Raw genomic sequence first — 20,168 nt, forward strand, 5'->3', positions numbered from 1 at the left:
TTAAATGACAAGCTACATATGATGCATGTCTAGAAGTAGAAAATAGATCGATGCATATTGCTATTCTTTGCCGCTTCGAAAGTTAGACAAGAACAACATATAATTCAAACAAACAAAAAAGTTCTTTTCAAACATTTACATAGTATATCAAAAAATTAGGCACTTGAGCAAAAGATGGCAGCAGCAAGGTGTCACTATATGAGTATTCTACGCGGGAAATGTGAATGAGCGCACTTTAGGCCCTGCAAATACATATATTGCATAGATATTATAGTATTTTGTTTAATTAAATATTAATAAGTTCAGGAGATTTCAGCTAATAAAATTGTGGTCTATACCGCATAGTATGAATAAACATGCACTTTAATGTAAAAAATATTACATATAATCATTCATAAATCAATCAAAATTTAAAATAGGGCATTGTCTCTCCTTTAAATTTGAAAAATGTAGTTCATAATAAAAAAATTAGAACCTATTTTACTATGAATGGGTCACTGAACTAAACTTAGAAACCTACTATCTAATTCCAATTCTAATTAATGACTGCCACAAAGTTTCTCTAAGCCAATTTGCACTAATATAGAGACGAAACCTAAAAACAAAGAATATTTTCCATCACCTTTCTAATAATACTAAACAAATATATCTTCAATGTAGGACAAATATATTTAAGTATGTATATGAGTCCTCAAATGCGCTAAAAATTCAAATAGCGATGTAAATTTGCCTTATTTACCTCAAACCCTTGCACACAAAAATTTTAACTTTTGCGTAACTGCTTACGTGGAAAGATCGCCAATTGACTAGGCAAATATCATGAGACCAAATAATAATAAATTATTAAATGGATGACACTGTTAAAATTAATTAACACTATTAGGACCTTTTTGGATTTTGGCAAAAGAGTGTTTGCGGTTGTAACTAGCTTTTAACGATGATCTGTTATCTCTTTATTAACATCCATTTAGGAAGCATTTTGAAACAGGTTTGGAGATCAAAACCATGACCAAGTAAAACAATCAGAAGTTTGGAATATTGGAATTTGGAAGGGGAGAAATGAAGAATATTATTGCAGAACATTAAGAAAATAATATTAGCAATAATGATTATTAAAAGTAGTTTCGCATCTGTAAACATCAGGAATTCTATAACAAATTTACTGTAGCTATCGAGGGAATAGAATGCTTAAAAAATTAATCGGATTTGATGCATTGCACGCATTAACCAATCGTTGTCCTTTACAGTTAATTATTATACACAAAAAATACTAATTAGACTTAGCATCAACTTGGACTGTTTTAAGGAAAAAAAAGGTGCTTACTTCATAAATCTGAAATCATCACGCTGCCGCCAATGCCAATGCTCCAATAAAATAAATAACATACATAAGGAAATTATTCTCAAGGTAGGTAGGTAGGTACCTACAATTTCACTTTAATTCCCAGTCGCAAGTGACGTATATGGGATATACCTAGACCCATTTTATATTTTACACCATATTAACCATAAGATTCTGCGATAGGAATTTAAATTGACTGTTATATTAGCTATGCAAACTAGATTTGCCTCCTTATGTAATTGGTCGGTATATATCTTCATTGAAGCCTAAATGGGTAAAAGTGTCTTGTTCCGGAGGATTATTATTGTAATGTGCCCTAATATTACTAAATCACTTTTTGGAGAAGTAGATATTTCCTTTTTGAATTTTCGAAAATTCCCTTGATAAGTTTAGAATGAAAAAGAAAAGCTATATAATAAAATTCCTTATTCGTTTTGACTTGAAAATTTTAATTTCGTAATTTTATTACTAACTTCATACTCATGGTACCTATTTAGTAACTATAGCGTAAATCGTAAAAAATTTCAAACATAAACTTGTTCTCGCAGAAAATAAATCTTCTGTAGAAGAAAATTTTTAATTAAAAAAATTGTCCACCACCTTTCAATAAATTTTTCATTGCTGGACCAACGTCCTAATAATTACAATTGTTTTTTCGTTTAATCAGACGATCGAGGAATATTAATTAGTTTTAACCATTTGGTTAATTTCGTCCTTCATGTGCATTGGACGTGCATATTATTATAAAATCGGAAATAATTTTAGTTTTCAGTAACGTGACGAGGTTTAATGCATCACTTATAGGCAAAGGTTTATTTGTAATGACGTCGTCTAGTCATACCCTTGATAAGAGCTAGAAAATTCCAATTTCAAAATTCAAAATTTAACTACAGGCAGATACTTTAATGCTGTAGTTCACGTGTGAGAAATTCTTGCCGGGCAAACCAAGAAAAGAGCAGTCCTGAACCCAAAGATTAAACTTAAACAAATTTTAATGAAAGTGAGAATCAAAATTAATGTAAGAAAAACTATTTAAAACACATTAAAAATTAAATCATTAAGAACTTAATTGTTAAAGTTCTAATAATTTTGCCAGAAAGATAATTTTCATGGATAGATTGGTGGATCTGATTAATCCACATACATACATATCTATCACATTGTATCGATGGAAAACATCAGCACTTTAATAATCTTTGCGTTATTGAGCGTATCAAGTGAGAAACATTGCTCTTCATTCAAAATTTAAGTCTTATGTCGTTTGAGGTAAAGATTTGGAAGATGGTTATGATGAATGGTGCATCGGAATGCTGTACATTTAATTTTTTTGGCTAAATAAATATGTTTTTCACGTAAATCTCATATTCCGAAAAACTTCGTTTAAAAATTCAAACATATGAAAGTCAAGTTTTGGCTTTAAAATGACCTCTATGTAGAGGTCAAGATGCATTGATCACTGGAATATTGGAATACAATTTAGTATCGAAAAATCCCCACCTAGGAAACTTTACCAACAAGAAAACTTCAAAAGGAACAATTAAACGTGGAGGTATGATTGGTTAGTAAATTCCCGCTTTTACTTGAAACTAATAAGTTTCCGTTGAAATTATCTTCTGAGTAAAGTTGTCAATGTATTGATCTAATAGCCCTTATGCTATCACATATGATATTTTATACGGATTTATTTAAAAACAAAGTAAATTATATAATTGAAATATATAGAGTGTCCTACAGAAAACCGCTCTTTCTAAGAACTATAGGGCGAGTATAAGTGACACGAAATGTTTGCATGGCGCCGAAAATAAGAATAAAGTTACCTCGATGTAGAAACTTACACGACCAACAATAAAATATAAATATATTGATAAAAATTAAATACATGCATTAGAATAAGAAAACAATGAGTACAATTTTATGTAGAAAGGAATCACTTTCAGCCACACCGATGAAATAGAAGACAGACGGATAAAGAAAAAGTGGAAAATACATAGATACAATTGGTACAAAATAGTTCTTCAAATATAAAAATGAAAAAATTTAAGGGAGAATTTACGAAGAATCGTATCTCTAAAATATCTAGAATATAATTAAACTATACTAATCTCTAAACATATCTTTAAAAAGTATTTGACAAAAAATCGTATACTCAAGGTTTGACGATAAGCTTCTTTAAACATTAATAATAGTAATCAAAAATAGACTTAAAAATGAGCAAAATATTGTTGGAAACACTAAATGAATTAAAAAATGATCATTTCTAAATTTATAGCATAACAAGACCTCAATGAGCACTTCACTTACTTTGTTAATTCAAAGGTTTGGCGAACTAAAGTACGAAAGCATTGATTGAAAGGTGCAATTTCTATAAAAAGACGAGGTGCAGGAAGTATCACATAATCAAATTTCTTTGGAAGTAGGTAATCTGTTAATCCAAGTATTGTTTTCCACTCATCAATGTTTCATACAACTCGGCTACGTAAACCAACAGGCCAAGTTAGCAGTTATAAATCCGTTAGATAACAGCAATACTAAAACTCAACTACAGTAGCATAGGAAACGAAAACTCAATGCACATGAAAAATAAATCAACAAAAATCATTATTACGGAGTGAGTTAATAGCAATTTTAATGAAATCACAAAGCGAGCTCTCATCACGGATTCGTTCAAGCCTGTTCTTCCATTTCTTCCTGGATCGCGACTTACGCAGGTCACGTGCAGCAATTCTGATTTAAAATAGATTAAAAGAATTTGCAAAACACAGTGAGTAAACTTAAAGGAAAAAGCAATTTGAATTAATATAAATATTTAATAACGGTTCGCATCAGCGCGGTGGATACGGCAATGATTTTGCACTGCTTGCAACACCGTTTGACAAAACTCGAGCACCTACAGCTAAGTAGTTTTAAGTAATTTACAGTTGTTATCATTGCCCCTCCTATCTGGTACTTAGACAATCCAAAGAGAAGGATGAACTTATAATAACGTCCGCTCGTCGCTTTTTCGAACCCATTTGTCCGTTGCATTTTATCAACCCCGCTATCACGCGTAGTAATCTTAATCATTATCGTCTTCTCCTCTATTTCTTGGTTGATATTATTTTATCAGTATTTTCAAATGTATCGCGAATTAAATTCAGGATATACTATATGCAACCAATACATTTCAATGTGAAAATTGTCGGCGACAATTGATTAAGACCGCTCCTCAAATTTCCGTTGAAAAGAAGTTGTGTAATAAAATGCCATCATTACTGCTTGATTGTCCTGCAATCACTCGAGATATCAACAAGCTGCCGAAAATCTGTGATAGTGAGTGTTCGCGTATGTATTGGCGTCTAACTTCGACAAGTCATTAGATACTACATATCATCAGGTAAGCAGAATCCTCAAGACAAAATTGTCTTGAAACGCGCGATAAGGTACTTAAGTATTTATTTACCGCTTACACTGGCACACTTTACAAAAAAAAATCACAGTTACATAAACGATAAGTTTCGAAAAGAAATTGTCCCATCTTGATGAGAACCGACTTAGTGAGTCTCAACCTCCTCTGCCGAAAACTACCCCTAAAGATATTGTTGGCAGTATTTTAACTTTGAAGAGGTGTTGAAAATTTTGGACGTTCTTTGCAAAATTCGTCCTTTTTAGAAAGAACAGTCGCCAATTAGAATGTCGAAAAAGCAGTGGTTGGTGCTCTTGTGCCTCTATGTGATGTATCTATTGGCGGGGGCTGCGATTTTCTATTATGTGGAAGCCAAAGAGGAACTTAAGAGGGCGAATATTGAGATAAAAGAAAGGGAGAATTTGGAAAGTAAGTAGCTTAGGGATGGAAGGGATTAAGTTACTTTGGTCACATACTCAAAATCGACTGTTTATTTTCCACGATTATCAGAAATCTACTCACAGCTGTAATTCCTTGATGGTTGAGATTCGTTGTACTAGATGAAATAAATACTGATCAACGTGTCAATATACTTTTATTTGCAGAATGTAATATCTTTTTATATGAATAATCAACATTTGTTAGTTCAAAATAACAGTTCACAGTTGTTCAAATCAACTAGTTTTTAAGATTATTTCCTTTACGTTTGTCAATACTTTACCTCCATGGCCGAAAGTTTTAATATAAAAGGTTTGAACACATTTTCAGGTCTGTTCTGTTAGCTCCCTAGATTAGTTAAGATACGCCTAAGGCTTTTTTAATGTAATTTATCTTTTTTTCAGATGCATTTCAGAGTAGACCTTTTCCCTAAAGAATTCAGCTTTTCAAATGTATACCCGCTGAATTTTAACAGTCTTAGTCATACTTTTAGGAGAAGTAAAACAAGGCATTTACTTCAAATCATCAGTTCATGATTTAACGCATTTATTTGAGACACACGTTGATCATTTTCTTTAAAAGTTGTGTCTTGTTATTGCTAAAATATAAATCTAATTTTTTATTTCCTGTACATTTACTTTGATCTACATCTTTTGCTTCGTCGAAACGAATCTCAAAAAATTACTCTGTTCCATTTAAAATTTTCAAGAAAGCTTCGTCTGTGCTGTGTCAGTGATAAATCGTAATAAAAGAAATTATGAAAGTAAACTTTCTTTAACCTCAAATATGTGCATTTAAGTTCATCACTTTATTATGAACTGTTTCAAATAAACGCCTCTATAGTGAATTTGATTGTTTCGTGGCTTCCTTTCTTAAACAATATCAACCAACTTAAATTCGAGAAATTTTTTATTCCTCTGAATATTTTCCTTGTGTAAATGTCTCCTTTTTTGTGAAATGTTACTGCTGAAACTAAGATCCAGAAATTCTACTGTTCTTCTTGGAATTAGGAGTTCTTGAACTTTTAAAGTCTACATAAAATTTAGCCGGTAATATTTTCTTATGATTTGATATGTTTTTTCCTAATATCTTTGTTTCGAAAATCTGCACAAATTTAGAACTTGGCATTTTCGATTTATTTGATTCTTCTACATAAAAGCATCTCAGCTTAGTTAAGGATCCTGTTTATTTGATCTATTTTCCTTTTAACGAATGTCAGTGATGTTTTACTGTTAAATATGGCAAAAGCTCCCCTTTTTTTGCACTATATAATCTCGTCTTTTTCTTTAAAATTTTTTATTTATTTGTTTATATTTTATGCATTTCTTCCGTCGCTTTTGTGTTAAACATTTCCCCCTTGCAACTTTTGATATATTTGGATTTTATTTAACCATTTGCTTATTTAATGACCATACTTAAGTTGTCATTAACACCTCTTTTCACTTTGATTTTCAACACATTTCAGACTCTTTTCTTGGTCTACATTCACTTCCTTTCCCCTTTCAATATTAGATCGCAACATTCTGAAAATGTACAGGTTGTAACTTTTCCAACGTTTCCCTCAAAAACTTCACTTTTGAATAAATCCCATGTATGTATATTTTAATACAAAGTTATTTCCATGTCTTCAAATTTGAAGAAAATGCGACAGATAGTGTCGCTATATAGTGTTCGATAAAGTAAAATTCAATCATAAAAATTGATGAATTTCAACAACTTCCCTTTTTAAATAAAAATAGAGGTAATATTTCTCTTATAAAAACTGATCAGTCCGGGCTATCTATTTCCCGAATAGAAATGAAGAACACGGAACGTTAAATTATGAATGTTGAAAACCTCTCATCATGTTGATTAAAACAATTTGAAAATTCGTTGAAGTAAGTCCACAGTTATGCAATAAAGATTTTTCAATGTTATCTAGCTAATTCCAAAAAATCAGATTATAAGCTTAATATCCCAAAATGAAATACCTCGGAATCTTTAAAAATTAATATTTCCTGTTACTGAATTGCTGGATTTGAATATTGCTCAAAAATTGACAGAGATAAGTTTAGAAATATATTCATATTTAATTTCGTACAATCCACTAAATCAAAGTAAATCGTGCAACGTAGTATAAAGAAATTGCATATTTTTTTTTAGGTCCCGCATCTAAGCACTTGACTTCCACATCTGTATTCCCTATTTAATTCTATTATTCGCAGATTATTACTGATAACATCACTTTTCAGTTAGCTACACAATACATTAGTAATTATTATCATGAGTCCATTTTAAAGTGCGGTTTGGCAATTTGTTCTTAAGAAATTTAAATTAGAAACGGTTAACCATAAGGGATTTCTAAAATAATAATAGGTGTTTGTTAACGTTAGAATTATTTATCAAGCGAACACATGATAATTGTGGTATGTAAGTTTATCAACAGTAATTTTTTTATTGGTTTTGCTTATACTGAAATTATAAATTCAGAGGTGCAGTTTTTCAGTATTGAAAAAATCATAAGATAGGGATAGTCATTAAAGCATTATACCACTACAAGCAGTTACTCATTCCGGTCATATCAAATTTAATGACTTTTAAGTATTTGAAAAAACTTAAAACATACGTAAGAATACATAGAGATATCGGTTACGTGTACCACTGGAAAAATGCCTGCTTATCTTCGATAGGTTTTTCCTGTGAATGTTATGGGCGGAAATGTTTAAAACACTAACCAAAAACATAAAAAACAATGTAGAGTGTATTTTTAAAACTTGAATTATTCGGCCCAATCGGTAAAGAAATAATACTAACTTATTTATGCGTTCAAACAAGGCTAAAAGTAAAGGTTTTTCCATATTGCCTATAATGGAAAAAAGCAGCTGTCAGGCTTTTTTTCGATAAGAGGCCAGCAGTTATTAATAGCTCCGTATATTAAGTAGCGTTTATTTGCAAAAATAACCATTTTTGCAATAGCTATAAGTTTTAAACCTGTTCACTCATATTACATACTTATACGTACTAATATTTCCACACTAATAATAATATATTAATCGATGAATAAAAATTTATCAGGTACGAAATACTTGAAATATTGTAATGTCCTCTATATCTTACAATTCTGCCATCTTGAGGTTTAAGCCTTAGCTCTCCTGCATTAGATTTTGTCAGGTTTCTCGAAACGCGACTACTGAGAAAGTTGACTGACGTTATTTATACAGGGTCATCCAACGAAAACTTGACCCCTCCTTAATCTTGAAAAATAAGGACTTTTCGGAAAGTTTCCGAAATACGACAAAACGGTTTTTGAAGGGGACGAATTTTTATATAAAATTCATCCTCTCTTATGTGCGTCACAGAAATCCTTTCAAAAATTTTTAAATGACATGATGGGTCCCATTCAATAATGTAATGCGATATAATTCATCGATTAGCTTTTGAGAAAAATAGCTATAAATTTCGTAGAAAGTGCAATACAAACTCAGTTAAATAGTATATACACTATTCAAGGTGGTTTTGAAAGACCTCTTATTTTAGATATCAAATGACCTCTAGCGTCATTTAAAATTTTTGAGACGTTTCTGTGACGCTCTTAAGGGTGAAGTTTAGAGGTTGAATGTTAGACATATAAAAAAAATTGTCCCCCTCAAAGACTGTTTTGACATATTTTGGGGATTTTCCAAAAAGTCCTTGTTTTTTAATATTGAGGAGGAGTCAAGGTTTCGTTTGATTACTCTGTATAGCTCGCTCTCTTGATGCAGATGAATTACAAATCGCTTTTAGCATTGTAATATTTGCTAAAAATTTTCCTGAAAAAATACTCGATTAAATAATTATGTAACAAAACCGGTATAGTCTTTTTGCCCGTTTTTACTTCACTTATGGAATTTTTTTATCTGTGCATTTACGCACATATCATCGAAAAATACATACTCTTAATATCTATAATGCAAGATACATTTTCTGATTAAGTAATATGTAGGTTACCAAGGGATTTTGTAGTATCTGCAATTTACAAATATCAACAATTCTGAACATCGATGAGCACTCAGAAATATTGATACAACCTCAGCAAACTTATACGATTCAAATGCTCGTGCACCTTTTGAAATTTACACTTGACGTCTTTTAGAGTGCTCAGTCCTGTTGTGCAAGATAATATCTCGGTAATTGTGATATTGTTTCGTCATTGTTGATAATAAATTGAAACAAACGCTGCAAAAAGTACCACTTTATGTCTATTTGGTTCCAGGTCTACATTAAATAAAAATGACAAATAACTTGTTAGTACCTTTTCAGATGATATAATAATTGATTCATGCATCTGCAATAATGTATCAAATTAGTGTAGGTTTGCTAATAAGGCGAAATGTTTGTGCACCTAACAGTTAAATGTACAGATGACAAATTGATTTTTAAGTCTCGTGGAGCAAACTCGGTTAAAATGATATTTTCCCCTTAAATATTTTAATAATATTCCGTATATTTCAATAATACCAGGATGTTAAAAATTCTGAGAAAAAATTCGTACTCGTGATCGACTACTTATCGTACATATTCTTATTTCATTATATAATTTGTTCATGTATTATACAAATCTATACAGCTATAAAAAAAAATCTTAGAAATACATAAATCTAAATTTAGTATTAAATCCTTCTTCAATCACTGTTAGCTGAAAGTATAAATCTATTGACTAACAGCTGTCTCATTTTATATCCAAAACTCATTATATTTATTTTTTAAGACGTCCACTCTTTCACTTCAAACATCCTTTTTTCAACAAACCACCAACTAAAAAGTCAACTACGAAAGAGATTTTAATATTTTAACCAATTGTCTATGGCTTCAAGGCTTATGTTAGAACAAAAAAAAACATCATAATGAAGGAAAAATAGTGATGATAAAGACCTAAACAATATGAAGAAATGAAAAAAAGAAAGGTTATACTGAAATTATCCCTATAAGATATAATCCCATAAATTTAATAATGGGTTCGAATCTTGTTATTTCTGACTATAAGACACCATCATAACAAATTATGAGTTTTTGAGAAAAATAATGAAGAAAATTTTTAAATTATAAGAACCTTTCTAGAAGATAAGTAAGTCTTCTTTATTCACCATTTCATTCAATATATACAAGAGATCCCAACTTTCAGGGGTTGAACTTCACTTTTTTTGGAATTCAATTTTAAGTACGATTTCTACATAGAAAAATAATCGTAAATTGCTATGTAGATTATATCCCAAAAATGTTTCGTAACAGAAGTATAGTGCGTTAAAGTTTTTGTAGAAAATTAGAAATTCATTAATTTCTCATAAACCACTTGATATATTTTATTGCAATTTTATAAGCGTTACTCATATGAAGCAGCTCATTTTTTGAAGTAAAATATAATATTTGATTTCAACAGTAGCAGCATTGGCCTAACCTCGAATATATTTAAAGAAAAAAATATAGGGCACTGGTTTTTCTCGAAATAAAAATCACATTTATAGTCTGCATTCATTTTTCAATAAAAATTATATGTAACCTTTTGTTTGGAGAAGACACTATTTTAAAGTAAAAAAATTTAAATCTTCTTAATGTAGTTAATTTTTTTAATATTATTTTTAAAATAATGTTGAAGTTATTTTCAGTTTTTTAATCAAAAAAATTTAAAAATTACTGATCAGCAGGTTGTTAAGGAAAACAATTGTCGCTTTTTTCTAGCGCAAAATTTAATTCACTCGTTGATGTCAAAAATATACTGCGTGACATAGAAAAGAGAACACCCCGTAAAAATGATTTGATTTAAATAATTTTTGGTATGCATGTTGTTTACACCAAAACCACCAAACAAATACTTCATTAAAAAGTTGAACAAATTTAATTGTTAAAAACTAAAAAAAATTTAATAATTTGTCGGTCCTCCGCGGTGTCTTATACATTCCTGTACACGTCTAGGCATGGATCTAATGAGGTGATTGATGTCCTCTTGGGGGATCTCATTCCAGGCTAACTGGACAGCATGACACAACATCGCTAGGGTTTGCGGGGGATGGGGTAAATTATGCAACCTTCTACCTATAATATCCCATACATGTTCGATCGGTGAGAGGTCTGGAGATCGAGGTGGCCAAGGTAGCAAATTGACTGCATTTTGTTGGAAGAAGTCCATAGTCACTCTAGCCACATGTGGTCGTGCATTGTCTTGTTGGAAAACTGGATCAACAAGAGTTTCCAGATAAGGCACAAGATGAGGTTCCAGGACTTCTTGGATGTATCGCTGGGCTGTCATACTGCTTCTGACGAAAACTAAAGGTGACCTGCTACCATATGCAATGGCACCCCAAACCATTACCCCAACAGTCTGATGGACATGCCTCTGTATTACAAACTGAGGATCCCATGTTTCACCCCGTCTCCTTCGTATTCTTGCCCGACCATCATGCATACCGAAACAGAATCTGGATTCGTCACTAAACACGATATTATCCCATTCCAGAGTCCAATGTATCCGTTCTTGGCACCACTGTAGTCGATTTTGACGATGATTTAAGGTGAGGGGTAACACGAGATAGGGACGGTAGGAAATCAATCCAAAACTTCTTATGCGGCGATAAATGGTTCGTATCCCAATGGGCCTTCCATACTCAGCGAACCACTGATCCGCCAGCGTCCTCGACGAGACGAACCTATCTCTTAGGGCCATAATTCGGAGTCGGCGATCTTGGCGTTCTGTAGTTCTTCGAGGTCGTCCAGTACCTGTTCTTCTGCCTGTTTGCCCTTCTTCGAACCATCCCTGACAGCATCTCACTATAGTGTTTACACTACGGTTCAATCTAGTGGCGATTTCCCTAAATGACAGACCAGCCTCTCGTAGACCCACTATTCGACCCCTCTCAAACTCGCTCAATTGATGAAAATTTCGCTCTATTCTGGTTCTAGGCATATCTCTACGCAGTTTCTAAGCACACTACACTCCAATAAATGTTATTTTCCAGTTGTATTGTTGATATTTTATTGCAATTTTTATATTTAAAAAAAACCTAAAATTCCGAATAACTCGTTAATACGTAGATAAATATGAGTGAAATTTAGATCGTTTCTGCTATACATATAAACAAACATGCATACCAAAAATTATTTAAATTAAACCATTTTTACGGGGTGTTCTCTTTTCTATGTCACGCAGTGTATATCAAACTCGATGGGTTACACTTCGAACAGTGGTTGTAAAATTCAATCATGTTTAACAACTAGCTAATTATTATTTTTTTAACTTATTTGACTTAAAAAAATGAAAATTGATTCAACATTATTTTTAAGATAACAATTGAAAAAATGAAGTGCTGATGCATTACGGTGATTTTAATTTTTTTATTCTAAAATGGTGTGTTTCCCAAGAAAAAAGATTAGATATCTTTTTTATTCAAAAATGAATGCAGACTACAAATGCGATTTTTATTTAAAAAAACCAGTGTCGTACATTTTTTTTCTTTAAATATTTTTAAGGCAATGCCTGTATGCACGCTGATGCTGAAATCAAATACTATATTTTACTTGAGGAAATTAGTTGTTTGATATGGGTAACGCCTACAAAATTGCAATAAAATATATCAAGCGGTTTATAAGAAATAAATTCATTTGTAATTTTCTACGAAAACTTTACGCACTGTTTTTTGGTTGCAAAATATTTTTGGGACCTAACTTATATAGCAAACTACGATTATTGTTCTATGTAGAAAACATGGTTAAAATTTGATCCCTAAAAGTATGAGTACCTTGTATATCATAGTCATTTTTCATTGTCAGTCATTTAAATATCCTGTATTCTGATGAAAAAATAGCAAGGAAGTGCAACTCAAATGAATGGGCTTCTTTGAGGCTCTAGAACAAAAATATTCAAGAAGGAGGAATTTTTCTTACATTTCATATCAAATATCTCAAAAATATCTTCTCTATTTTACAAAAAAAAACAAAACATTTTTACTAACGGTCAAGTCGAAGAATATCTTTTACCCAGATTTTATGTATAGTCTATACCCACGCACTTATGATATCGAATATAAATCTACAGTTTCCTTGCCCAACGACACTATACATTTTTTTAATTATCTAAGTTAAAAGACATTTTTAGCACAAGAAGTAAACTGGCAGAACAGATTTGCATATATCTACCTGTGTTTGTCCTTATGCAAAATTGTTTAGTTGTTTACAAGGGACGATTGTTAATTACTATGATCCAATATTCTATTATACAATTTCAATCTTTCGGATTGAATGTATTATCTAAGGTGGAATTGCAGTAGTTTAACAAAAATAAAGATACTGCAACTAGGTAGAAACCTTTGAAAGGATTTTTAGACACATTTATTTAAATAATACAGAATGAAATCAAGAGCTGTTTTTGAAGGATTATCTGTATGCTATGACTAATCCAATACACAAAAATAAAACAATCTTCATAAAGACATATTACGATAAGATCTTAATCCTGATGATCTTTTAAATACGAATTATGAAGATTCATTCTTGATTTGGAATCGGCCTGGTATTTGACCGAGAAATTTGTCAATGAAACCGAAACGTTTTGGTACATTGTGAACCGAAAAAGTCATGCTGGTAATTCTGGTTTTTCTTTATATGCGTCTAATGGCTGAACTAGATTAAGGAATCTTGAAATCTTTGACCCTCGACTCACCTTTGTAACGCATTGTGTATGCATGTATTTAGGAATTTCGCTCTGCTATCCGTAAAAGGCCGTTTCACTTTTGCTGTCAAGTTTACGTACGTTTATTTTTATTTTTTGCTGTGTGATTTAAGGAAATATTCCACAGAACTTGTAGAATCTAGGTTTAGGGTATAGAAAAGGAACTGGATGTGACTTTATTCACATTTTCATTATTATTTTTTATAGGATTTTTTAAGAGTTCAAATTCCAACTATGTGATTCCTCTATCTTCCCTAAAATCTGCAGCAGGATTTCTGAAAAATCAGAAGCGTACGGTGAGCGAATTTCAAAAAAGGTTAAACATCGGGAAATCGTGAATTTCGAAAAGAACTCCCGCAACCTGTTACCTATGTTGGCAGCTGGAATTCCTCCACGATCTAATTTATTCCTTCACTTCAGTTGTTTGAATTTTCGCGAGGAAAGTCTGTAAATCTAAAATTGTGATAATAGCACCTACAAATATACAACGTGTTCCAAATCCGTTGTGCTATCATTGCTATTTCTTAAACGCTAAAAGTTACAGAGTCCGTTAAATTAGAAAAAATATGCCAAATGATTTTTAGTTTCCAAGTCAATACGAAAAGACTCAAATTTAACCACATATAATTTTCTAAATAAATCAAAAACTAAAGATTTTAATATCATTTTATAATTTAATAACAAATAAAAACAATTATTGGTGCCCATTGAGATATTATTTTTCTACTTTTTATAATCTATTACATTTTCAAATTTGGAAATATTTTAAATAAAAAGTTCATTATTACTAATTTTTTATCGATTACCTATGACTTGATTGATAATTTATTTATTTACATAACATTTTTGAGCAACATAATAATTGCGTTTTTTATTTAGAGCTTCAGAGCCGTCTTAACTTATTAAGAAAAAGTAAAAATACCTTTTTTAAACTAAAACGTCAAAAAATTCTATCATGGTATATCATTGTAAAAAAGTCACTTACGACTTTTAAAAATTTGCCAAAAAATACAAGTTCATGTTTAAAAAACTCAAATTGTCTCAAAAACTAAGCAATATTTAAAATTTAGACATTGACTGGTTTGTAGATACAAAAAAAATATAAAATCTTTATATCAAACATTTTACTGAAAAATCTTTAATTTTCGATTTATTTAAAAAATTATATTTGGCTAAATTTTAGTTTTTCCATAATAACTTGAAAACTAAAAATAATTTAACAACATCGTTCTCAGTTTTTAAAAAAGTATTAAATTTGACACATGTTTTCTAATTTAACTGACTCTATAACTCTTACCATTTAAGAGATAGTAACGATAGTACATAGGATTGGGGACACCCAGTATATCTTCTTTTAAAATGACAAATTATCTATCTTTAAAAATTTTGATTCCTAATAAATTACAATTTATTTTTTCAGTTCAGCTGAAAAGTCACTTCCAAGGAAATTACACGCAGAGGAAGCAACTTTTCGCTAGTCTCACTGAATACTGTGGAAAGCCACTGGACTTTGACATGAGTGAGCAACCCATAGATAGCAAATGGGACTTCTATCACTCCCTGTTCTTCGTTATAACAGTGGTTAGTACTATAGGTGCGTATATACATAAATATACTTAAAAATAAGAAAACAATTTACATGTGAGCGTAATCAGGTGCGCCTCTGCAAAGAGTAAAACTCCTTTTTTTCACCTATAAAGAAAATGTTTAAGTTCATGAGACGACCTTGATGGTTACGAATTTGCGTCGAAAAAATATTAAATACTAAATAAAACATTGAGTTTATTTTATAAATTAGCACTCAAAGGCGCTCCTTCAATGAATAGAAAACTAGAAACAATTAAATTACAATCTTGATTTAGAATACAAAAAATATTCTTGATTGGTGAGATGTCACTGGTGACCTCGACTTTGATTTAATTTTTTTGCTTTAAAAATTTAATTAATATTTTAAAATGGGAAGCAGGGGCGTCTCTCCAGGTAAATTCATATTAGGTGTACAACTTTGCTTCCGCCGTTTTTTTTCCGAATTTCGCGATTTTATTGTAAAAAACTAATTATACCTTTAGGATCCAAAGTATTGTCCATCGCTGGCCACTACTTTCTCCCATCTTTCGGGCAGCATACGAATCCCGTGTTGAAAAAATTGGACATCTTTTGAAGCGATCCACGATTCTATCCAATTTCTTACTTCTTCATAAGACCGGAAGTGTTGGTCAGCTAGCCCATGTGCCATGGATCGAAACAAGTGATAATCAGAAGGAGCTAGGTCAGGAGAATATGGCGGGTGGGGTAGGACTTCCCATTTCAATGTTTCCAAGTATTTCTTGACCACTTGCGCAACATGGGGTCGAGCATTATCGTGCTGCAAAATCACTTTATCATGTCTCTCGTTGTATTGCAGCCGTTTCTTTTTCAATGCTCGGCTCAAACGCATTAATTGGGTTCGATAAAGAGCACCTGTGATTGTTTCAGTTGGTTGTAACAGCTCATAATATATTACGCCGAGTTGATCCCACCAAATACAGAGCATGATTTTGGAACCATGAATAGACGGTTTGGCCGTCGACGTGGAAGCATGGCCGGGATATCCCCAAGTCTTTTTGCGTTTGGGATTATCGTAATGAACCCATTTCTCGTCCCCAGTCACAATACGATGCAGAAATCCCTTCCGTCTTTGCCTTGCAAGCAACTGTTCACAAGCGAACAGACGCCTGTCAATATCTCTTGGTTTCAACTCGTACGGCACCCAATATCCTTGCTTCTGAATCATTCCCATGTCTTTGAGGCGTTTTGAGATTGTTTGTTGAGTCACTCCCAATGATTGTGCCAATTCTTGTTGACTTTGACACGAGTCTTCGTCAAGTAATGCTTCCAAGTTCGCATCTTGGAAAACCTTCTTTCTTCCACCGCTATGTTGGTCTTCGACGTGAAAATCACCGTTCTTGAAGCGCTGAAACCACTCACGACATGTCCTTTCACTAATAGTGGCTTCCCCATAAGTATCTGAGAGCATTCGATGAGCCTCAGCAGCAGATTTCTTCATATTGAAGCAGAAAAGTAAAACCTCCCGCAAATGACGAGAATTTGGCTCGTACACTGACATTTTCAATTGCGAATAACTTTATGATGAAGACACAAATAGACTAATATTTTTATGAGGTTATGTTAACAGGTGCCCAAGGCTCCTGCATGCCCACATGGGGTTATTTATTTCGATCATTACTTACCGCTACATACATCTATTCAAAAACGGCGGAAGCAAAGTTGTACACCTAATAATATTATGTATTATTGATTGTTTTTCATTTTCTTTACTAGGATACGGAAATTTAGCTCCTACCACAATGTTCACTCGTCTCTTTATGATTTTCTACGCTCTTGTGGGGATCCCGATGAACGGAATCGTCATCTATACTTTAGGGGAGTTCTTCGGGAAATCGGTAAAAATCGTCTTTTCATGTAAAAATTAAGTTTTAAGCAAAACATCTACTTCCATTTACATTAAAACGATATTATTTACTTATTTTGATATTCATAATCGGAGACTTCTACTTCAAAATGTCAATCGCAGGAATTTGGAGTGGGTATTTAGGTTCAATTAGCAGAATGCGAATTGACTTGATTGAATTTATCTATCTTTATGTATTGTTTGCACTTACGAGTTTTTCTTCTTAGAAATCTATTATAGTGCAGATATTTTAAAATTCTGTTATATCTGAAAAATAAAAAATTGCAATAAAAAAAATTAGGAACCTTAATTGCAGTTCACGAAACTTCATCAGAGATGGAAAAATTCCAAACTAGAAGCCAAATTTGACTACGATACTGCAAAATTGGGCCTAATTGGGCAGGTTATATTATATTTGGTACCGGGATTTACTTTTTTCATTTTTCTACCTTCTACTATCATGACAGTGTTCGAAGGATGGCCCTATGATGTGTCTGTTTACTATTCTTTTGTATCATTGACCACTATAGGATTCGGAGATTATGTGGCTGGTGAGTATAATATCATACGTACTATCATTAATAAATAGACATTTTATTAATGCTAATGGTATCTAAAACGTAGTTTTTTTTATCAGGTACAATTGACACGTACGGCTTTGGTTCTCTCTATGCAGTCTACCAAGTGTTCCTCCTCGTCTGGATCATCGGAGGAATGGGATACGTCCTCATGATCCTCAGCTTCATCACTGATGGTATGCGCAGCAAAAGAATAAAACAAATCGAACACATGCTCAGTGAAAATATCAAAAACACACCCAAGAAGATCAGGGGGGAACTCAGAACACTCCTGCATGAAATGCTCTTCATGCGAGTGAAACCTGTCTATAAAGGAGAATTCCAATATGTTCCATCGATAATCGATCGAAGCCAGAGTTGTCCAGATCTAAGCACTTACAAGACGCAATCTCCTAATGCGATTAGAAAAAGAGCTATGTCTGAGTGCTATCGAGCGGTGAACTTCCAAAAAGTTCAATCCGATACAGATTTGGATAGGATAGATAAGGAGAGGACGTTTATGCCCAGTAGCGATCTCTTCAATCAAACAGAACTGTTGTTTAAAGTCTGCAATGCTTTGAGTTGCGAGTCGCTGCACCATCACCAACAAAACGAAGGTATTCATGGGTTTAGTGATGATTCAATTTTGGCTTCTGAGTATTACGATCCTGCAATAAAACCCAAGAAAAGAAGGGCTATAAGCGATGTTAGACCTCCAAATAAATTCTTGCATGAAGCTGTAAATGGCAACACATGGTATGGAACAGATGCGGCTGAGGCGTTGAAAGAGTACCGCAGAAGGCAGAGAGCGAAGTCAGTGGTGGATTATAAGAAGCCTGAAAAGGAGAACATTTTCAAGAAAATACGGAATCGGCTTATGTCCAGAGATGAAACATATCAACAAGATGTGATGAAACCCAAGATTGAACCAAAAGTAGAATCTCCGCCTTCTTTATTTGTGCGCAGAGAGTCGTTGCTCTCACCACCAATTCAGGACCGAATATTAGAAAAAACTTCAATAGCTGACTTCATAAGGGCTCTATCCGTCATATCTACAGCTGAAGACGATAATCTTATAGAATCACCTCCTAGATCTCGAAGACATGGAATTGTAGTGGCTCAAAGTAGGAGGTCTTCTTTAGCTCCAGAGTTTCATCCCCATGAAGTGAGAGTACGCAGAAGATTTTCCCTAAGACCTGCAGAAGAAACTCTTCTCACAAACGTACTCCCAACTAAACCGAAAAGGAAAGTTTCAGTTACTTTTCTAGATGAAAGATGTAATTCCTTGCTGGGGGATACCAATATACCCCCCACCTTAAAGGAAAATGCAGTGTTCTCACCTGAAACGCAACAGCCACCCCCCTATTCTAGTGTTCCATTGAGTACACCCCGACAGTTCTCAGTGAAAGCAGTAAATACAGCGAATATACTTGTGAGTCCTGTGCAGAAACAGTTGCAAAAGCGGGATAAGGCAGAGAGTACTAGCAGTAGTAACAAATTATAAAGACGTGTTAAGGCTGATTTTTAACATTCAGATACTCAAATGTTTTCCTATTACCGAGAGTCTGTGATTTAGAGTAATATGTGTCTTTGGTAGTGTAAGGTTGTTTTTAATATCAGAATAGTATTACAGGGTGTCGTTTTAGCGCTAACTTTAATTATGGGTTAAAATGATGATTTCGTATTTTTCTCCCTGCGCCATTGCGATTGGCCAATAGTTACTATTGTACATATTTACCTTAATTGTACATTGTTAAAGTTGTAATTTATTATTACTATCTCGTTTATATCTTTCATTTTAATAATTTCACTTTAATTTAAACTTTCACTTCAAGTAAAAATTAATTAAAGAAATCTGGTAAATTTACACTTCTGCTCTCAAAAAAAGTTGGATTAATTTGGACGTTTGTATTACCAGAATTTTTCGCCAGTGTTACAAAAAATCATCGTAGAGACTAGACTTGGCCCAAAAGCTCAAAGTTCCTTAACATTGAATGCAACATTAATTTTAATTCGGTAAGCTGCAAGCTTAACTTTAACCCATTCAATTTAGTAACAGTGAAAGTTTAATTTAATTATTACCTGAGAAGTATAAATTAGAGATAATAGTATGAAATAAAAACCTGTATCAGCGTTCAATGAGTTATAGCATAAATACGTCCTTTGACAGTATTAATGGTAAGAATAACTGGCAGCTTAGGAATTCGAAGGTAAGGTTAAGATTACCGGTTGATATTTTAAATAATACGGAATTTCGATACACAGGGTGTACCATTGGAAACTCTGCACTCAATTTAATTTGAACTACGATTAAATTGAAA

At 32.6% G+C, this 20,168-nt stretch overlaps 1 protein-coding gene across 2 annotated transcripts; it reads left to right on the plus strand.

The window, feature by feature from the left end:
* Positions 1 to 4,178: 4,178 nt before the first annotated feature.
* Positions 4,179 to 19,902, plus strand: Ork1 (open rectifier K[+] channel 1). 2 transcript variants are annotated; one of them, XM_066397785.1, is made up of 6 exons: positions 4,188 to 4,715; positions 4,991 to 5,153; positions 15,260 to 15,433; positions 17,161 to 17,282; positions 17,607 to 17,841; positions 17,928 to 19,902. In XM_066397785.1, exons 2-6 carry the CDS (start codon positions 5,012 to 5,014, stop codon positions 19,349 to 19,351), a joined length of 2,097 nt encoding a protein of 698 aa, XP_066253882.1. In that variant the 5' UTR covers positions 4,188 to 4,715; positions 4,991 to 5,011; the 3' UTR covers positions 19,352 to 19,902. The 2 variants fall into 2 exon arrangements, with proteins under 2 accessions (XP_066253883.1, XP_066253882.1); XM_066397786.1 differs by lacking the exon at positions 4,991 to 5,153 and having other exon boundaries at positions 4,179 to 4,715.
* The last annotated feature ends 266 nt before the right edge of the window (positions 19,903 to 20,168 follow it).

The sequence above is a fragment of the Euwallacea similis genome, chromosome 16 (genome assembly GCF_039881205.1).
Source record: "Euwallacea similis isolate ESF13 chromosome 16, ESF131.1, whole genome shotgun sequence".
Lineage (NCBI taxonomy): Eukaryota > Metazoa > Arthropoda > Insecta > Coleoptera > Curculionidae > Euwallacea > Euwallacea similis.